The sequence below is a fragment of the Papio anubis genome, chromosome 1 (assembly GCF_008728515.1).
Source record: "Papio anubis isolate 15944 chromosome 1, Panubis1.0, whole genome shotgun sequence".
Taxonomy (NCBI): Eukaryota; Metazoa; Chordata; class Mammalia; order Primates; family Cercopithecidae; genus Papio; species Papio anubis.
Window position 1 is genome coordinate 1718480 of NC_044976.1, and position 19374 is coordinate 1737853.

Here is a 19374-nt window from a genome sequence, read left to right on the forward strand (position 1 = left end):
TCAGCTAAAATTTTTCACACATTCTTACAGGCCAAGTGTGGGCTGCTACATGAGTTTGGAGCAGCTGGGAGCCCCCACCACCAAGAGGTTTTCACTCACTCCACGTTCTGTCCATGGCCTTTCCCAGATGCCTATGAGAAAGACTGGGGCGGGTCTCAGAAGGCTGGAGAGAGCCTCCCTTGGTGGCCCAGGGATGGAGGCAGGGACCTGCTTTGGCTGAGGGATGAAACTATGCTCGTCTGGCAGGGAGCAAAAGCTTTAAATCACTGAGGCAGGTAGAACCCCTCTTATGCCCAGGGAGCAGGCAAATCCTCTGTTCCATAGGAGGGTCAGGAGTAAAAATCCTCGGCCCATGGAAGGGCAGGAGATCCTCGTGGACCCAGAATTCTAGACTGACATCAAGCAGTGGTCTCCTGCTGCTAGAGGAGGGGTGGGCAACTTAGGCACAGGGCAAAGCTTGGTTGACACGGGAATGCGGTAGGGATGCCAAGAGGTGCACCCCCAGCCCCAGGTATACCAGGCCTGCCTAAGCCTGAGACTGGGCCATGACACCAGAGAGACCCCACCTCCAGCCTGAGCCTAGTACTGACCAGCAACAACAACCCACCACTCTCAGAAGGACCAGGGCATGGGGAGGACGCCCTCTGTGTCACGGGCATCCAGGCTGCTCAAGGCCAAGGCTGGAGCAGGCAAGAGGAGAGAACCATCCGGTCCCCGGGCTGACTTCTCTAAGCGCAGGGAACAGGAGCTCATTGCTGGAGAAACGTGAGTCTGAGGTGCACTGAGGGTAACAACAGCAGTAGAACCCCCGGCCAGCTAACTCCTAACCAGAGGAATTTAATCCCTCACACTCACGTGCTGACGGAAGACGTGTGCCTAATTCTGTACATTAGGAAACCCATCTGCATATACCATTTTAAAAAGACCCATATACCAAATGGTGCAAAGTATTATTATGTAAAAATTTAAACACTGTTCATGAGGCTCCTGATTTTATGTTTTGACAAATATCGGAGTCTGCAAAGAAGTATCTCAGACCCTCCCACAGCAGCGTATTGCTATGATGTTGCCAATAATACACAATATTACTAAAGACAGCAATAGCTCTTACGTTCTTAACAGTGTGTTCTGGGCCTAGCGCAAATGCTTTTGAGCTCAGTCTCTACTTGTATTCGTCCATTCTCACCCTGATAGAAAGAACCGCCTGCAACTGGGGTAATTTATGAAGAAAAGAGGTTTCATTGACTCCCAGTTCCTTAGGCTGTACAGGAAGTGTGGCTAGGAGGTCTCAGGAAGCTTACAATCATGACAGAAAGCAAGGGGGAAGCAAGCACGTCTCACCATGGTGGAGCAGGGGGAGAAAGAGTGAGGGAGGAGGAGCTGCACACTTTCGAACAACCAGATCTCATGAGAACTCACTTACTATCACGAGAACTGCAAGATGGAAATCTACCCCCATGATCTAATCCCATCTCACCAGGCTTCTCCCCTGACACATGGGGATTACAATTTGACATGAGATTTGGGTGGGGATACAGAGACAAACCATATCATTCTGCCCCTGGCCCCTCCCAAATCTCATATCCTTCTCACATTTTGCAACCAATCATGCCTTCCCAATAGTCCCCCAAAGTTTGAACTCATTCTGGCATTAACTCAAAATTCTGAGCCCAAAGTTTCATCTGAGACAAGGTGTCTCAGACCTAATCAGCCTATTTGGATTTTGGAGGCAGCACATTCCTCATTTGGGTGTGTTACCCCAGCCCATTTATCGAGTGACCCAAAAGGCTGCCAGTTTTGAGTGGGGTCCAGAACAGAAGGCTCTGCAATGGGTCCAGGTTGCTGTGCAAGCTGCTCTGCCACTTGGGCCATATGACCCAGCAGATCCAATGGCGCTTGAAGTGTCGGTGGCAGATAGGGATGCTGTTTGGAGCCTCTGGCAGGCCCCTCTAGGTGAAACACAGCAGAGGCCTCTAGGATTTTGGAGCAGGGCCCTGCCATCTTCTGCAGATAACTACTCTGCTTTTGAGAGACAGCTCTTGGTCCGTTACTGGGTTTTGGTGGAAACTGAAGATTTGACTACGGGTCATCAAGTCACCATGCGACCTGAATTGTCTGTCATGAACTGGGTGCTTTCTGACCCACGTAGCCATAAAGTGGCTCATGCACAGCAGCACTCCATCATCAAATGGAAGTGGTATATACGTGATCGGGCTTGAGCAGGTCCTGAAGGCACAAGTAAGTTATCTGAGGAAGTGGCTCAAATGCCCACGGTCTCCACTCCTGCACCCCTGCCTTCTCTTCCCCAGCCTGCACCGATGGCCTCATGGGGAGTTCCCTATGACCAGTTGACAGAGGAACAGAAGACTAGGGCCTGGTTCACAGATGGTTCTGCATGATATGCAGGTACACCTGTCAGTGGACAGCTGTAGCCCTATAGCCCCTTTCCAGGACATCCCTGAAGGACAGCGGTGAAGGGGAATCTTCCCAGTGGGCAGAACTTCAAGCAGCGTACCTCACTGTGCAATTTGCTTGGAAGGAGAAATGGCCAGATGTGCGATTATGTACTGATTCATGGGCTTTAGCCAATGGTTTGGCTGGATGGTCAAGGGCTTGGAAGAAGCATGTTTGGAAAATTGGCGACAAAGAAATTTGGGGAAGAGGTATGTGGATGAAGCTCTCAGAGTGGTCAAAAACTGTGAGCCTGGGTGCTAACCACAATCGGATAATGCCTCCTCATGATCTAAACTGTATGATAAAGAGAGAAGTGTTCACGGACCAGGTTTATACTCATGAGGCGGCACTCTGGTCTGGGGGTTGGACTTTCTGTAAAAAGCCAGATGTAAATATTTGAGGCTTTGTGGGGCACATACATGCTCCATCTCACCTCTTCAACTTTGCTGTCCTAGCAGGAAAGTAGCCATAGATAGTACATAAACGAATGGGTCTGGCTGTGTTCCGATAAAACTTTATCTACAAAAACAAGCAAGGGGCCAGATTTGGTCTATGCGCCACAGCTTGCCAACCCCTGTACTAGAAAATGAATACAGCTGCTTCAGAGGAGTAGAATTCTGGGATGGACATGAGACTGTATTTCTCACTGTCATTTTTGTAAAAACATCTAATTTTATAAAATAAAGTTTATAACTTTAAAAATAATTAAAACAAAAAATTGAAGATAACTGTCAAAAAGACAGAAATATAAAACTTCCCAGTTAGTTGAGGGAAAATAGAGGAAATATTAGGTTGATCCAAAACAAGGTAAGAAAAGAGAGAAAAAAAGCACGAGCCGCAGAAAAGAACACAATAGGAAAAACATACATTTTAGTCATCCTGGTAATTATGAACCAACAAAATCCTCCAATTAAAAGATAGACAAAGCCCCAATCCGGCCATACACGATTAAAAGAGACACATCTAAAGCTAAGGAGATGAAAAGTTTCATAGAAAAAGCATGGGAAAAATAGACAAAGCAAATGCTAATGCGCAGCTAACACTCATGTCAGGCGCAACAGGATTTCAGGCAAAAAGCCTTGTTAAGACAGAAAGGGAGACTACACAGTTACATGCAGTGAAAGATATATTAACTTCATACGTGTATCTTACTATGACATTTATTAAATTTATGAAACTAATTTTGTAATTCATACCTAAATTTGCATTCACATAATAACATAACCTTAAATAGGTAAATTACGTAAGATTTGATGTAGCTACAAGAAGGGGTGATTCTTTAGTGCAAGATTTAACACGTACACTTCAGTACATGATTTTAAGAAGTCTTTCTCCTGATCTTTCAAAATCTTTCATTCTTTTGAGATCAAGAGAATGGAAAAAAAGCCAATATGTAGAAGACTTGATTGATCTAGTGGATGTATTAGACCCTGTCACTCAGCGTTCGGTGATTGAGCCTGTTCCACAGTGCACAGGGGTTATTGATAAAACTGGTCAAGTGTTAGCTCCAAAGCAAGCCCAGCAAATATCAAAGAAAGAACCACATAAATAATGGCATAAACCGTGGTTTCTGACAACACAATTAAGTTAGAAATCAATAATTTTAAAAAAGTAACTAAAAACTCATGTCTGGAAATTAAAAAAAATTTCTAAATGACTTATAAGTCAATGAAAAAGTCATAATGGAAATGAGAAAATACATAGAAATAAATGATAATAACTGCTTAGAAAACCTTCCAGAAACAATCCTGGACTGAGGCCAAGGTCAGCTGTGGGGTCATCCCTGTGGGGGCACAGGGGTCTTGACGGGGGAACAGAGGGCTCTGCCGCCCTGGAGCCAGGGGTCCAGCGCCCGTTTCCACACTGGAGCAGGTGGATGCAGGCTTTGCTGAGATCCATGGCACTGTGGGGCACTCCCAAGGCACCGGGCTGGGCGGGGAGGGGTGGGCTCAGGCCTCTTGGCATGACCCAGAAGAAGAGAGAGGCCCCCTCCTACCCCACAACCCAGGGTGTGTGAGGGGTCAGCCCTGTTTTATGAAAGCCGGGAAAGCAGCTGTTTTGAGCCCTGCAGGCTCTGAACAGAGCTTCCCTTGGGCTCTGGGCTCTTCAAGGTGAGTGAGCCTTCCCGTCCCCCACTGCCCAGCGCCCATGGAGGTCGCAGGGCCCCTCTGTCCCAGGGGGAGACCCTAGAGGGCCAGGGACGGCGGTCTGGGCAGCAGTCACACTGCATATGGGCCCCGCCAGGCAGCCCCGGGCCGGGTCGCCCTGCACATCCGCAGGCAGCTCCCCATTCTGCTTCACAGACACAGCCTCCCGCAGGGGTGGAGGGGTGGTCCCAGGCAGTGTGGAGGGCTCCAGACATGAGAGGACATTCTAGTAACACAGGCTTGGGCGCCCCGTTGTTGGACCTGGGGTGCGAGGTCCGCCGTGAGCTCTGAGTCCGGTACCTGCCACCGTGGGAGCGCCCTGTGCACCTGCCCCGGGGGTGAGCATTGCTCCCCGATGTGTGCACGCTGCCCCGGCTCAGAGGGACCAGGGTTGTGCCTGCGGAGGGGCTGGCGGGGCGGCTGGAAGGTGACCAGGTCTGCAGTGCCTGGGAGGCCATGACCCGAGAGGGGAGAGCAAGAGAGGGATCAGTGTGGAGGCGGGGGCGGTGTTCCTGGGACAGCCTGAGGTCCCAGCGAGCAGCCCTGGTCACGCCTCTGTCTCCGTGGGACCCCAGCGTGGTCCTCTCCCGCCGTGGTCCGGTGACCTGACCAGGCCTTGAGCGGGGCGAGGGGCTGCAGGACCCTCAGGTCTCTCCGCAGGATGGCAGCGGCGGAGGGAGGCAGCCAGGTGAGCCCGGCCGGCTGGAGGGACACGGAGGCCGGTGGTCCCCAGCCGGGGCTGCGCGGCCAGGCGAGGAGTGGGCGGGCGGAGGGGCGGGGGACAGGTCTGCGCCCCCCACCGCCGGGAGTCCCGCGGCGGCGGAGGAGGCAGAGGGGGGCGGGTGCGGAGCCGCAGCAGCAGCGCGCGCGAGTCCGGGCCGGGGCAGAGCTTTCTGGAAGGCGCTGCAGGCTCCCTGCAGGTCAGTTTTCCTCCCGCCGCCTCTGAGTCCGCAGCTCGGCCCCGGGAGCCCCTGGGTGCCCAGCGCAGACCCGCCTGCCCCATCTGACGGGCGGGCTCGGTCTGGGGGCAGGCGGACCCTGCAGCAGGTGCAGCAGGGCGAGCGCAGAGAGCGGGCGCGGGGACAGGCGGGGGCGGGGCACCCGCACTCACCTCTGCGGTCGGCGTAGAGGACACCCAAGGTCACCAGGGCAGCGGTCACCAGCAGCAGCAGCAGCAGCAGTCCCCCCTCCAGGAAGCCCGGGCGCTTCTGCCCAGCACGGCCGGCGCTCTCCACCATCCCCACGGGGCCTTCGGACTTCCCCATCAGTAGGGTTCTGGACTGGAGAGCACCGCGGAGGAACCTGCAGGCCCAGGGCAGGGGAGAGGGACGTGGAGCTCCCCGAGCCCGGCCTGAGGCTGGAAGGGCCAGATGCTGGCAGGGAGCGGGCGCTGGGTGCCTTTGGAACACTCTGTTCCCGTCTCCCTCTCCAAGCCCACAACGCTGGGTGACTGGGTCCCGGGACTTTCCACACTACCCCTGGGCCAGTCTCTGAGTGCATGGAGGTTCTAGGACTGGGATGCTCCCAGCTTGGGGTCGCGAGCTGGACCCAGGAGGCTCAGTTCCTGTGCTGTCAAGGGACCTCTGCAGTGGTGCCCGCCTGGGCTGCTCATGCTGGGGGTCTTGGAGCTGTGAGCCTGAGCGCTAGGTCAGTGACGCTGTCGGGGAGGACACTTGGGCTTCCGGGCTCCCAGCCCACCTTTCCTGTTGGAGCCCAGAAGCCAGTGATGGGCGAGACCAGAGCAGTAGGCACCCACACAGGCAGTGACTACATGGGCCAGGAAGGGACCTGCAGGGCCAGGCAGCCTTGAGTGTCAGCCCTGGCAGCCACCTGGCTGGTGTGCAGCTCTGGTCGTCTCCTGACCTTGTTACCATGGAGGGGACACCTCCTGGAGCCAGGTGGGCAGTGGGCAGCACTTGAAAACACATGGCTGGGGACAGGCAGCTGCTGTAGGCAGGACAGGGAGTTGGGCAGGAAGAGTTGGGGGCACAGGACACGGATTCAGGAGGCTCCCAAGTCTGCGTGCTCCAGTGTGCATGTGAGTACGTGTGTGTGTGAGTGTGAACCTGAGTGTACACATATGTGCAAATGAGTGTGTGCATGTGGTTGGGCGTGTGCATATATATGACTGTGTGTGTGCATGTGTGCATATGTTCTGGTGTATGACTGTATGCACCACATGTGCACATGTTCTGGTGTGTGCATGTGCATGACTGTACATGAGTGTGAAAGTGTGCGTGTGCTCTGGTGTGTGCATGTGTGTGTGTGCACGTGTGTGCTCTCATGTGTGTGGGTACTCTCATGTGTGCATGTGTGTGACTGTGTGTGCACATGTGTGTGTGTGCTCCCGTGTATGTGTGTGCATGATGGTGTGCGTGGATATGCATGTGTGTGTGTACTCTTGTCTGTGCATGTGTGTGTGCACGTGTGTGCATGTGCTTTTGTGTGTGCAAGTGACTGCGTGAGTGTGCACGTGTGTGCGTGTATGCTCGTGCATGTGTGTCCATGATTGCGTGGATATGCACGTATGTGTGTGTACTCTCGTGTGTTCACGTGTGTCTCTCTGTGTGAGTGTGCATGTGCGTGCGTGTGCTCTCGTGTGTGCATGTGCATGATTGTGTGTGGATATGCACGTGTGTGTGTGTGAGTGTGCACATATGTGAGCAGATGCATGGATATGCACATCCCTCGCCGGCACTCAGAGCCCTGCTAGGAAGCTGCCCGGCCCTGGGAAAGCGATTGGGTGCTTGGGGCTTCCAGCACTTTCAGTGACCACACACAGTCACACACCTGCTGTGCTGAGCCCCAGGCCTAACCCTGTACCAGGCAGGGCGGATAATGGGGTAGCAGCAAAAGGAAACCAGGCCCAGTCCTGCCTGCGGGAGGGTCAGGGACTGGCTGCTGAGACTGCCAGCACCTGGGCTAAATGTGCTTCTGCCCCCCTGTACCCCATCCACGCCCTTCTGTGGGCCTTGCCTGAGTTCTGTCCCTGACTCCCTGAGGGATTCTAGACATCCCTTAGCCTGTCTGGGCAACTCCCTGCAAAGGTGGCACAGCCAGCTCATTTCGGCGACTCTTCCAGGGCTCCCTGACCTCTGGCTGTGTGAGGAGCTGGGACAGGGACCTGGACCTCACTCCTCTCCTCCAGGTCCCTCGCTCCTTCCTTCCTGTCCCCTCAACCACCTCTCTCAGTCCCTGGCCCTGTGAACTGCGGCGTTCGTGCAGACACTTCCTTTGACGGCCTCTGCTGTGCCCCTAGACACCCCTGTCCTGCCAGTGGCTGAAACTGAACTTTGGAATCATCTGCCTCCCTTGCCTGCCTCCATGCCCCACGCCAGTCCTCAGCCTCCAAGCCCATCTCAGTTGGACCCTTTCTCATTCCTGCCACTCACTGCCTGTTCCAGGCCCCATCACCTCCCCTGAGGGGTCTGTCTCCCCCACTGATCCCCACCACAGGGCCCAGGGGCCTGTAACTAGAGTCAGAGGTCATCACTCCCTGGCCCCCTGGTAGCCAAACCCTTGGAGGAAGAGCCGGGCCTTGCCCTGATATCAGGACCTGTCTGGCCCTCCTCCCCCTCTCATTATGCCCTCCCCCTACCCTCAGGCAGGCCCCCCCGGATTTCTCCCCTGACCCTCCCCACCCACTCAGGCGGCTCCCCAGATTCCTGCCAAGGTCCCCTTCCCAGTGGGGCCTCCCTTGGCCCGGTCTTGGGTTCAACGTGGGGAGCCTCATTCCCTCCCCTGCTCTGTGTCTCTCCAGGGACTCCTGGCTCCACCTCCACATCCCTTCGCTACTTCTTCAGCCCCCTGAGAACATCAGCTCCATGGGAGGGGGCTCCCTCTGTGGGGGCCGCTTCACCTAGACGGGCAACCTCACCCCAGAGACCTCAGTCAACATCTGTTGAGTGAATGAATGAATGATGAATGAATGGATCAATCATTCGGACAAAGTCTGAGCTCGGCTTCCGAGAACAACTTTTTTTTTTTTTGAGACGGAGTCTCGCTCTGTCGCCCAGGCTGGAGTGCAGTGGCCGGATCTCAGCTCACTGCAAGCTCTGCCTCCCGGGTTTTTACACCATTCTCCTGCCTCAGCCTCCCGAGTAGCTGGGACTACAGGTGCCCGCCACCTCGCCCGGCTAATTTTTTGTATTTTTTAGTAGAGACGGGGTTTCACTATTTTAGCCAGGATGGTCTCGACCTCCTGACCTTGTGATCCGCCCGTCTCGGCCTCCCAAAGTGCTGGGATTACAGGCTTGAGCCACCGCGCCCGGCCCCGAGAACTTCTTACTTTGATCAGAATTAATGTATCTGCTCTTGCATCCTGAGTTCATTCTGTCCTGCAGGCGTCCACAGATGGCTCCATGTGCCCCAAAGGCACACACCAAATAAACACCTTCAAATTGAGCCGAGTACCCAGGGCAGGTGTGGAGTGTCTGCTGAGGCGAAGGCACTGCGGCTCCCTGGGGACACTATTGGCCTCTCCAGGTTACTATGGATGGGGGACAGCGGGTCCTTTGGGTAAGATAAACCATATGCCAGAGAGGGCTGCCTGCCTCGGCACAGGCGAGATGACACACAGGACACCCCATCCAGCCTCGTGAGAAAGGGGCTGGGCGCTTGGAGAGGGTTTCAAGGCCCGGGAAAGTAGGCCGGGCGCCTCCTTCAGCACAACTCACCTTGTTCACTCAGGAGTGGCCGTCACCCACAATCAGGCCCCTGGAGACTGGGTCCCAGTGGCTTGGCGCTGGGGTGAGCTGGGCCAAGTGGGTGGGTTTCCAGGGACCGGGATGGGAGAGCAGTGGCTTGGGGCTGAGTTGAGGCTGCCTGCAGGCTTCCGGGCCTCCTTTGTGATGCAGGCGTGGGCTCCCTGGAGGCGGTGACTCCTGCCTCAGAGTCAGGAGGTTCCACTGGGAGTGTTGTGGGGGTGGGGGGAGGGGCCAAAGGCAGCTTCTTGGCACCCGGGCTGCCCTGCCTCATGGGTGCCCTTCTCAGGGTCTCTGGCCCCTGCCTCCCAAGCCGCCCTCCTCCCTTGCTTCTGTCTCTTGACCTTTCAGTCCAGTGGGGCCCCAGGGGCTGCTGAGAGGAAGGCCAGGCCCTTCTCCCACTCCACACGCTCTGCTCTGCCCCTGACCACCCAGTGAGGGGGTTGCAAAGGCCTCACCCTGGGTGTTCTTTCTCTGCAATCTCCAAGGAGGATGGTGGGTTCTGGGGACCTTGCCAAGGTGCAAGGGGAAGGGGTGGTCCTGAAGGGGGTGGGCGCCGGCTGCCAGGAGGGTCCCACGCAGGGAAACTAGCCTAGGCTTGGCTGCTTCCCGCTGCCCACAGAAAACCTGTGAGGTTCAGACCTCAAGCTACAGAGGGTGGGCAGCCCTGGCCGGGGAGCTGGCGCTGGCAGAGAGCTGTGTGGCTTGTGGGGGTCCTCAGTGATCAGAGTGTGAGCCCTGCACCCAGCTCTGCTTGCGGACGGGGGTTCTGGGCAGAGCAGTCTCTTTCTGATTCTCCAGGCCTGATGAGGTTCCTAGCTTCTGTTTCCGAATCCCCAGAACGAGTCCTCCTGCCCAGGCCTTGGGGATGTGTCAGGGCATCTGGGCGGGGCTGGGCCACAGAGCTAGGGGTCCCATGGCAAACTGCTCCTCACGGCCGCCCCGGCCAGATTGCCCACGCTGGGTGCTGTTGGAAGCTTTGTCTATGGCCCTTTAGGTTGGCCAGGCCCTGGGAGGAGAAAGGCTTTGAGCTGCAGCCAGGCTGGGATCAGATCCCAGACACCACCCTGAGCCAGGGAAGTCTCTCCCTGGCGCCTGCTGGCTGTCCTGGCAGCCCCCTGCCATCCAGCCCAGCAACCAGTCCAGGAGCTGCAGTCTGGCCTCAGGCTGCCTGGGCTGCTGGCCCAAATGGAAACAAGGTCAAGGCCAGCCAAGCAAGAAGCTGGGACCACCCTTTCTGGGGAGCTGGGAGTGGGCCAGGGTCCAGCCTGGCTGGAGGCTCCTGCCCTGGGGAGAGGCCAGAGCCCTTCCAAGCCCACCTGCCTGACAGCCCTGGTGCCAGCAGGCCCTTTCTGGATGTCACAGTGTTCTTGTCTCTAAGGTACAAAGCCACAGAGGGAGAAACAGACGCAGGAGTCTGGCTTATTCTCAGCAGGGGCTCCCTGGACTCTGAATCCCCCAAGGTCGGCCATGTGCATGCTCCTCCTTCCCCAACCCGAGGCCTGCCCAGCCCAGCAGCCCCCAGCCTGGCCCAAGACCACCTGGTGACCTGGGCTGCGAAACTTGGGACCCCTTATTCCCGGGTTCTCCCTGCTTCTAGGTGACAGCAGGAGGCTCGGATCCTAGCCTGGCACCTGCCAGACAAGAGAAACTGGGAAAAGAGGCTAAAGGCCAAGGAGGCTGCAGACCCCTAGACCTACCCCAGTCACTGGACACCACAGACTTGCAGGTGCCCAGGGCAGTGCAAACCCAGACCCCCAAAACACCTGCACAGATGACTCTCCCCCGAGACATCTACACAGATCATCCTCCCAAACACCCACACAGACCACCCCCAACACCCACACAGACCGTCCCCCAGAAACACCCACACAGACCACCCCCCAACACCCACACAGACCATCCCCCAAACACCCACACAGACCACCCCCAAACACCTACACAGACCATTCACCCAGACACCCACACAGACCACCCTCCCAAACACCCACACAGACCACCCCCAAACACCCACACAGACCTCATCCCCCAAAACACCCACACAGACCGTCCCCCCAAACACCCACACAGACTGTCCCCCAAACACCCACACAGACCGTCCCCCCCCAAACACCCACACAGACTCACCCCCCAAACACCCACACACAGACTGTCCCCAAACACCCATCACACAAACCACTCCCCAAACACCTACACAGACCACCCCCAAACACCTACACAGACCATCTCTAGACACTCCATACAGACCATCTCTAGATACTCCACATAGACTGTCCTCTCTAGATACCTACATAGACTGGGCTCCTCTAGATAATTTCCATACAGACTGTCTCTAGATACTCCACACAGACCGCCCCTCCCACACCTACACAGACCGGCTCCCCCAAACACCTAAGTACACAAACTGTCCTCGAGACACCCACACACAGACCGCCCCCAGACACCCACACAGACCGCCCCCAGACACCCACACAGACCGTCCCCCCAGACACACCCACACAGACCATCTCCCCAGACACCCACACAGACCGTCTATTCACCCAGACACCCACACAGACCGTCCCCCAGACACCCACACAGACCGCCCCTCCCAGACACCCACAGACCACCGTCCCAAACACCCACACAGACCACCGTCCCAAACACCCACACAGACCACCCCCCCAACACCCACACAGACCATCCTCCAAACACCCACACAGACCATCCCCCAAACACCCACACAGACCTCATCCCCCCAAACACCCACACAGACCACCCCCCCCAAACACCCACACAGACCATCCTCCAAACACCCACACAGACCATCCCCCCAGACACCCACACAGACCATCTCCCCAAACACCCACACAGACCATTCACCCAGACACCCACACAGACCATCCCCCGCAAATACCTGCATAGATAGTCCCCCCCAGACACCTGCATAGCCAGAGCCCAGCACCTCGGAGGTGGACATTAATCCCATCTCCTAGGGAGACTGGGGGAAAATGGGTGTTCCCTGCCTGTCCTGCTCTCGGGGTAGCTTGTGGGATGTGGAGATCCGGAGAGAAGCCCTGGCTCAGGGATCCAAGGAGGCAGGTGGGACGGAGGTCAGGGAAGTGCTTCCTGTAGCAGCCCTGGGGCCAGGGTGTGCCTCAAGGGCACTAGCTTTTGTCCACACTGCTGCGGGGCTGCCCTCACCCAGGTTGCTGTGTCCACCCTGCCGTGGGGGCTGCCCTCAGGCCCTGGAGATGCTTGCCTGTGACTGCCCCACACTCTCAGGCTGGGCTACTGGTGGCAGGTCCTGTGCTCTGGTGCAGCCCAGACATGCCCAACAGGCATTTCCTCTGCCCACTGGGAGCAGGGCCTCTCCCCTAAGTCTGCCCAGCTACGCTCTGGGCAGGAATGAGGAGCCCCACTTAGAGAAGACGCACAGGTCAGAAGAGGCTCACCAGCATTTCTGAGGCACACAGGGTGCTGGGACGACAGCCGGGCCTCTGGGGTCCCCACCTTTCTTGCCAGCTGCCTTCTGAAGTCAGGCCCTGGGTATCCAGGACAGGAGGGAAGGGGCCCGGTGGTCCCGCTGCCCCAGAATCTGTGTCATTGAGCCACCAGCCCATCCCCCGTAGCTGGAGCCTCTGCTCCCTCACTTGTGAACTACAATAAATCAGAGACAGGTCTCAGTCAATTTGGGAAGTTTATTTTGCCAGAATTAAGGATGCACGCCTGTGCCACAGCCTCAGGAGGTCCTGACAACATGTGCCCAAGGTGGTCAGAGCACAGCTTGGTTTCATACATTTTAGGAAGACATGAGACATCAATCAACATACGTAACATGGAGTTACACTCTTGAGTTTCTGATGAGCCTTTCCAAAGAAGGCAGTCAGATATGCATCTATCTCAGGGAGCAAGGGAGTGACTTTGAATGGAGTGGGAGGCAGGCTTGCGCTACGCAGTTCCCAGCTTGACTTCTCCCTTTAGCTTAGTGATTTTCGGGCCCCAAGATTTATTTTCCTTTCACTCTCCTAAAAAGAGTTTTTTTTTGCAGATTTATCGCAGAGTTGAACAAGAGAGAATGGCACAGGTGTGGTCAAGATTCACCTGGGAGAGGAAGGGGGCAGGGGCAGAGGAGTGTGGCCACCTGAGCTGAGAGGCTGTGTGGCAGGTGACCATTGTCACCAGTGTCACTGGCCAGGTCACCTGTCTGAATTTTGGGGTTGCAACCTCCATGATCCCCTAGAGCTGATGACAAATGCAAGTGCCCAGGAGGAGAGAGAAGCCAGGAGGGGGGTGGTGGCCTTGTCTCCCCAGGGTGAAGTCAGGCAGGGCTCGGGGGCACGCTTTGCACCAAGCCAGCCCGCCCAGCTTGTCTCTCACCCATGGCCACGAGAGAAAGCCCTGGGCTGAGGCCTCAGTCTGTGACACTCACAGTGATGGGCAAAGGCTGGCAGCCTCTGCCCCACCCAGAAGTCCCCGAGCTCACTGGCAGCTGCAAGGCCTGGGGACGTTTAACCCACGTATGGGAACCAGCTGTTCTCTTGCTCTGTGGAAGCACCGATACCTTCCAGCAGCTTTGGGAGACAAATCTGGGGGGAGCCTGGGGACTGTGCTCATCAGGGCCCCTCGGTGGTCCCTCTGCTTGGAAGGGAGGGGCCTGTGGAGGAGGGAGGGAGTTTACCCCCAGCGCACTGGGTTCTCGATGAAGGACCCCCATGAAAAGCACCCTGAAAGGTCAGCTTGGGGTATGGGCTGGCTGGGCCCATTTGGGAGCTCTGTCTCTGGGGAGGGTCCAGGCTCTACTGGAAGCCGGCCCCAGCCTCAGGCCAGGGTCCAAGCAAAATGCAGCTTCACAACCAAGGAGGGGCTTCTGGGGCTGGTACCGTCTCCCCAAAGGCCCCAGGGGTCTGGCCTCAATCCTGTCCAACCTGTAGGATCCCAGACCAGGGACAAGACCTGGGGCTGCTGCTTCAAGGTCTGAGCCCCAGGTGTGGGCCAAGAGGGCCCCAACTTCCGGGATGAGGTTGCTGGTGGTAGAAGGGACTGTGAAGCTTCTAGGATGGTCCCTTCATGTAAGAGAGTAGGAAGCTGTCCCCTTTCCTTCCCAAGGCAAAAGATTGTCAAACCATATCGAGATAAAGAAAGTCGAGGAAAGAACCGAGAGATCCTCGAAAAGTTCGGCGAAAGGTCGGCAGGATAAAGGAAAAACCGGAAAAACCGAAGTCCGGAAAGATCCGGAAAAGGTCGAAAAAGTCATCGAGAAAAACCGAAATCACGTCATAAAAGGCTCGGAAAAAAAAATCAATCCAAAGTCGAAAAAAGTCCAGCATCACGATCTCAAAGAAGTCGGCGATCAAAGCAAAGATCAGATCACGATCCGCTTTGAAAATCAGGCGTCAAAACGAACATCTCGGCGAGATTTCAGGCCTCCGCTTGGCGCAGAGATCAAGATCTCGGCAAAAATAAAGGGGGGATATAGGGGAGGACTGAGAAGGGGGTGTGGGGAGGGCAAAAGTGGTGCCTCCCGGTTTGAGCTGGGTGCCTCTCCCGGGCCCTGGAGCATTGGGTGAGGTGCTGGGGTGGGCGGGTGGGTGCAGGGGCTGGGGAGGGAGTGCGGGCCCAGTCACTGGGTGGCAGCCTGGGGTCACTCCCTCCGGATTCTAGCTGATGCCGCTGAGAGCCCACGGTGGTGGGTCCTGGGAGGCCACTCTCGGCCGCCATCCAGGCCTCTGGGTGACACTGCTCTTCCAGGCAGAGCTGCCCTCGAAGGAGGAACAGGCGTGCGGTGGGGGCCCGGCCTGGCTGCTTAGCATGAGCTGTTCTGGAGCCAAGGTGGGCGCGGCTTCAGGGCCTGGACAGAGGCCCCTGCGGCGGCTGCCTCGTCCCCCAGGCTCAGCAGCAGGCGACCCTGACAGCAGAAGTCTTCTACCCGCCTTGGGAGGTCACTGTCCCCCAGAGTCTCCTGGAGCACATGGTCCAGGTCCCTGAGGGCCCGGCCAAACTCCTGCAGCTTGGCCAGGCAGGTGGCTCGCAGACGCAGGTGACAGGCACTGCTGCCACCGGCCAGGACAGACAGTGAGCAGTAGCCCAGCGCCCGCCTGGGTTGCCCTGCGTCCAGTAGGGTGCCGGCTTCCCAGGCTGCAGCCTGCACAGAGGACACAGAGAGAGGCAGGGAGAGTGGGGTCAGCTTCAAAAGCCCGGCCGCCCCTGCCCTGCAGCATTCCTCTGCAAAGCCAGCCTCTGCTGGCTCCCTGGGTAGGGCAGGGCCCCGGGCTGCACAGGAGCTGCCCGCTGCTTCTGGAGGGGCTGGCTGACCACGGGCAAGGGCAGGAGGGGGGACCCAGGGTAGAGGACCCTTCCCTGTAATTCTCACTGCCCCAGAAGCTGCCAAAGTGCTGTTCTGACCCTTGGAGGTCCAGCGGCAGTCCAAGGCCTGGCATCCTTGCCCACCGCTCTTCTCCCTGGGCCTCGGATCAGGGACCTGGATTTACCTTCTCATGGTCCCCTCCTGGCAGCCCTACCACCCCACCAGCTGGGCCCAGGTTCCCTTGCCTGGGTGACCACAGCAGCCTCCTCCCTCCGTCCCTCTGGGCCAAGTCACCTCTCCAACAGGCCCTCTGAGGTGGCTGCTGCCCAGCCTTTCCACTCTGCCCACCTTCTGAAGGCTGTCCCAGGTCTCAGGACAGTGGCAGATATGGCCCTTGCCTGGTCTCTGAGCACCCTAGACCCTCCTCCTGGGGCTGATGGACGGAGGGCACAGCCTCTGCTGTGGGCGGCTGCTGACTAGGCCTGTCTGCGCCCCTACTCCTCCCAGGCACTTTCCTGAACCCACCCAGACCCAATTGCCTCATCTGTGACCCAGTTTCTTCACAGAGTCAACCACGACCAGAAATCCGCTTGCCTCACTGGGCTCCTCCTCTGCTCAAGAACCTGCAAGGGCTCCCCACCGCCTGAGGAACACGCCACGATGCAGGCCCCGCCTTTCTCGCTGGCCCTGCCTCTCTTCCAGCAGCCAGGCGGTCCTCGACGCTCCCTCCCGCGGGGAGCGCAGCGCACTCAGGACCCCGCCGGGCGCGGCTGCAGGGGGTGAAGCCCAGGTCCATGCCCAGGGTCCGTGCTGGGGAGCGAGGGGGTCCCACGGCCCCAGCTTTGCTGCTGGGCTCCCGCGGGGCACAGTGTGGCCTCTTCTGCCAGCTGTGAGCGGCGCCGAGCAAGGCAGGGGCTCGAACCCACGTCCCTGGCCTGCTGTGCGGCCCGCGGGGCCGCCCCTCTCCGGGCCGAGGCACCTGACCCACCCTCCCGCCCCCGACCCGTAGCTCACGGCCCGGGATGGTCGCGAAGCCTCGGCCCGCGCAGGCCCCGCACATTTGGGCCAGGTCCATGGCAGCAGGAGGGCGCGGCCCCGAGCAGCTGTCGGACCCCGGGAGCCCCCGGGCCGCCCCCACGGGGAAGGGGGCTCAATCTGACCCCAGATGCCCCTGATCCCGCGGCTCGGGCCGCGCAGGCGCAGTGCCACCCGGAGGGGCGAAACCGCTGTCGGCTCACTTCCGGGTCGGTCCGCGTCTCCAGGCAACCATTTCGCGTCCCGCAGATTCTTGCCTCGGCCAGGAGCCGCCTCCTGGCGCCCCCGCCCAGCCCCAGTCTGCAGCCTCGGAGACCCCTGCCCAGCCCCGCCTCCGGGCTCCGTGACCCCCGCCCAGGAGACCCCATCTAGCCGCCGCCTCTGGGCTCCAGGACCATGGCCCCAGCCAGGCTTCCTGCCCCCTGCCATGCCCTCCTTCCAGCTCGAAGACCCCAGCACAGCCCCCTCCTCCTGGCTCCGAAACCCCCAGTCCCTCTGGGAGCTCTGAGACCCCAGCCCGGCCGTCTCCTCCAGGTCCCGGTAACCCGATCTCAGCCTTGCTCTTCAGCCCAGAGCGGCGGCGCCCCCCTCCGCATCACCGAACTGCCCCTTAAACACTGGTGTAGCCCCGGACCCGCCATGAGATCCCTCTGTTCTTCCTAGCGTGGTTTCTGTTTTCCTAAGTGGCCCCCGAGTGCTAGAACCTGCTGGTGTCAGGAAGCATTAAAGAGGTGAAATCCTGTCTCGGCCCCGCCGGGGTGTAGTTCTGAGTCTCTGGGGCCACCTGCACTGTGCTGGCCTCCCAGCCTGCCTTGTCCACGTACCTTTTCCCGTACCTTGTCCCCACGTGCCTTTTCCCGGCCTGCCTTGTCCCCACGTGCCTTTTCCCAGCCTGCCTTGTCCCCACGTGCCTTTTCCCAGCCTGCCTTGCCCCCAAGTGCCTTCTCCAGGCCTGCCTTGGGCTTGGGGTGGGCTTCCTGCCGGGAAAGGTGCCCCTGGCTGGCTCAGTCACAGCCCTGAGGGGGCAGGTCCCTTCCTCTTGCACCCAAGTCACTGTGAAGCTACATCCCAGCAAAGAGGCTGAGAGGTCGGTGGGGTTGTAGGGCCAAGATGGCCAGAGACTGTCTTCCTGGGCCAGAACTGGGTGTCTCCCACCCCACCCCAAACCCAACTGAAAACCCAACCGCAGAGACTGAAGAAGGGCTGCCCGGGTGGACGGCCCAGGGGTCTCATGCCTGTGTGCTGGGGAAGGTTGGCGTGGGAGATCCGTGGGGTTCTTTGCGCACCTGGGCAAGGCTCTGCCGCTCTGAGGCCTCCAGGAGATGCAGCAGGCAGCTGAGATCCGGGGCATCCACCTCGGCCAGGCCCTGCAGGTCCCGTGCAGCCGCTGGCACGTCTCCCTTCTTGAGCCGGAGCAGGCCCAGCCGGGCCCGGGCTGCCTCTGACGTTGGGGCAGGGTGCAGGGCTTTTTCCAGGTGGGTGCCAGCCTCCTCATAGCTGCCTGTCAGGGATTCAGGAGGGACAGTCAGTGTGTGGGGTGGGGCAGAGGTGCAAGAGAGCTCAGACTTGCTGGCTGCTCCTTCCCTGCCCTATACTGGCTTTCGGGGAGGTGATGATGGCTCAGCCCCAGGAAGAAGGAGCTGGGAGCAGAGGTGCACCGTGATTCCAGGCAGGTCACAGGGACTCACCTCTGACCCCACTCCACGATGCTGAGCCCCCTCACCATGGACACTACAAGGGGCTGCTTTCTCTCCCGAGCAACTAGAGGCAAACTCTGGGCCTGCTGGAGCAGACTAGCACGCGGGGAGCAGCCCTGGGGTCCCTGAAGCCCTTGGTGGGCAAATGCAGACTGCAGAGAGAGCTTGCCTTGGGAATTAGCGGTGAAATGGTTTCCACATCACCAGGGGGATGTGGAAATCTGCAGGAAAGGCCTGCATGTTGGCACATGGGGCTTATGACAGTTCCTCCTGGAACAGGGCCTGGCATCCCATGGGTGCCTGATAAACAACAGCTGGAGGTGCGTGAATCAATGAGGGGGCCGAGAGTCCGAGACCTTTTATGGACCAAGATCATGCCTCGGTTTCTCCTCCATTGCAAGCAAAGAGCCAGCCGGGTAAAGAGAGGAGAGCCTTTTGAACACCAGGCCTCACACAGGGAGCAGGGCCAGAGGCCAGGGGATTTGGGGTGGAAGGGATCTTGGAAGCTATTGTGGTCCACGTCTCTTTCTTCCATTTTCTAGAAAAGGATACAGAGGTCAGAGGAGCAGGGACAGAAGCCCAGACCCTGTGTTTCCCACCTTGGGGCTGCCACATACCCCGTGCCATGAGAACGTCCACCAGGAGGAGGTGCCAGTCCAGTTGCCCCGCATCAATTTTGATCAGCGCCTGCCCCACAGCAAGGAGGCCTTGGGTGTCCTCGTCCTCGAGAGGGGCCCCAGTGTCCAGCAGCTGGCTCAGAAGGGCCCGGCAGCGGGAGTAGAGGCCCTGTGTGATGAGAGCCTGGGCTTCCGGCTTCAGAGAGCGGAGCTCAGGGACCACGGTCCCGGGGCCGAGCTTCAGAGCAGAGAGGATGTCGTCTACGGCTTCCTGCAAGGTGGGAGGGTGGGCGGGTGCAGAGTTGTCCTAGGTGGAGAGACTGGGTGGAGGGTCAGAGTAGGAGGGCTGGCTCTGTCTTTCTCATTCCCTGATCTTCTCCCTGGGGTCCTAGCGGGTCTGAACATCCAGCTTCCTGCCTCTTCCCGCTTTCCTGT

At 58.4% G+C, this 19374-nt stretch overlaps 1 protein-coding gene across 2 annotated transcripts in view; it reads right to left on the bottom strand.

The window, feature by feature from the left end:
* MMEL1 (membrane metalloendopeptidase like 1) overlaps positions 1-9422 on the bottom strand; it is a 43809-nt gene extending 34387 nt beyond the window's left edge. For both annotated transcript variants that reach the window (XM_021935279.2, XM_003891002.5), the window contains exons 1-2: positions 9278-9422; positions 5713-5903 (exon numbers count right to left, since the gene is read on the bottom strand). In XM_021935279.2, coding sequence (XP_021790971.2) covers positions 5713-5866 — 154 coding nt within the window. In that variant the 5' untranslated portion in view covers positions 5867-5903; positions 9278-9422. The remainder of the gene's footprint in view (positions 1-5712; positions 5904-9277) is intronic.
* Positions 9423-19374: the final 9952 nt, after the last annotated feature.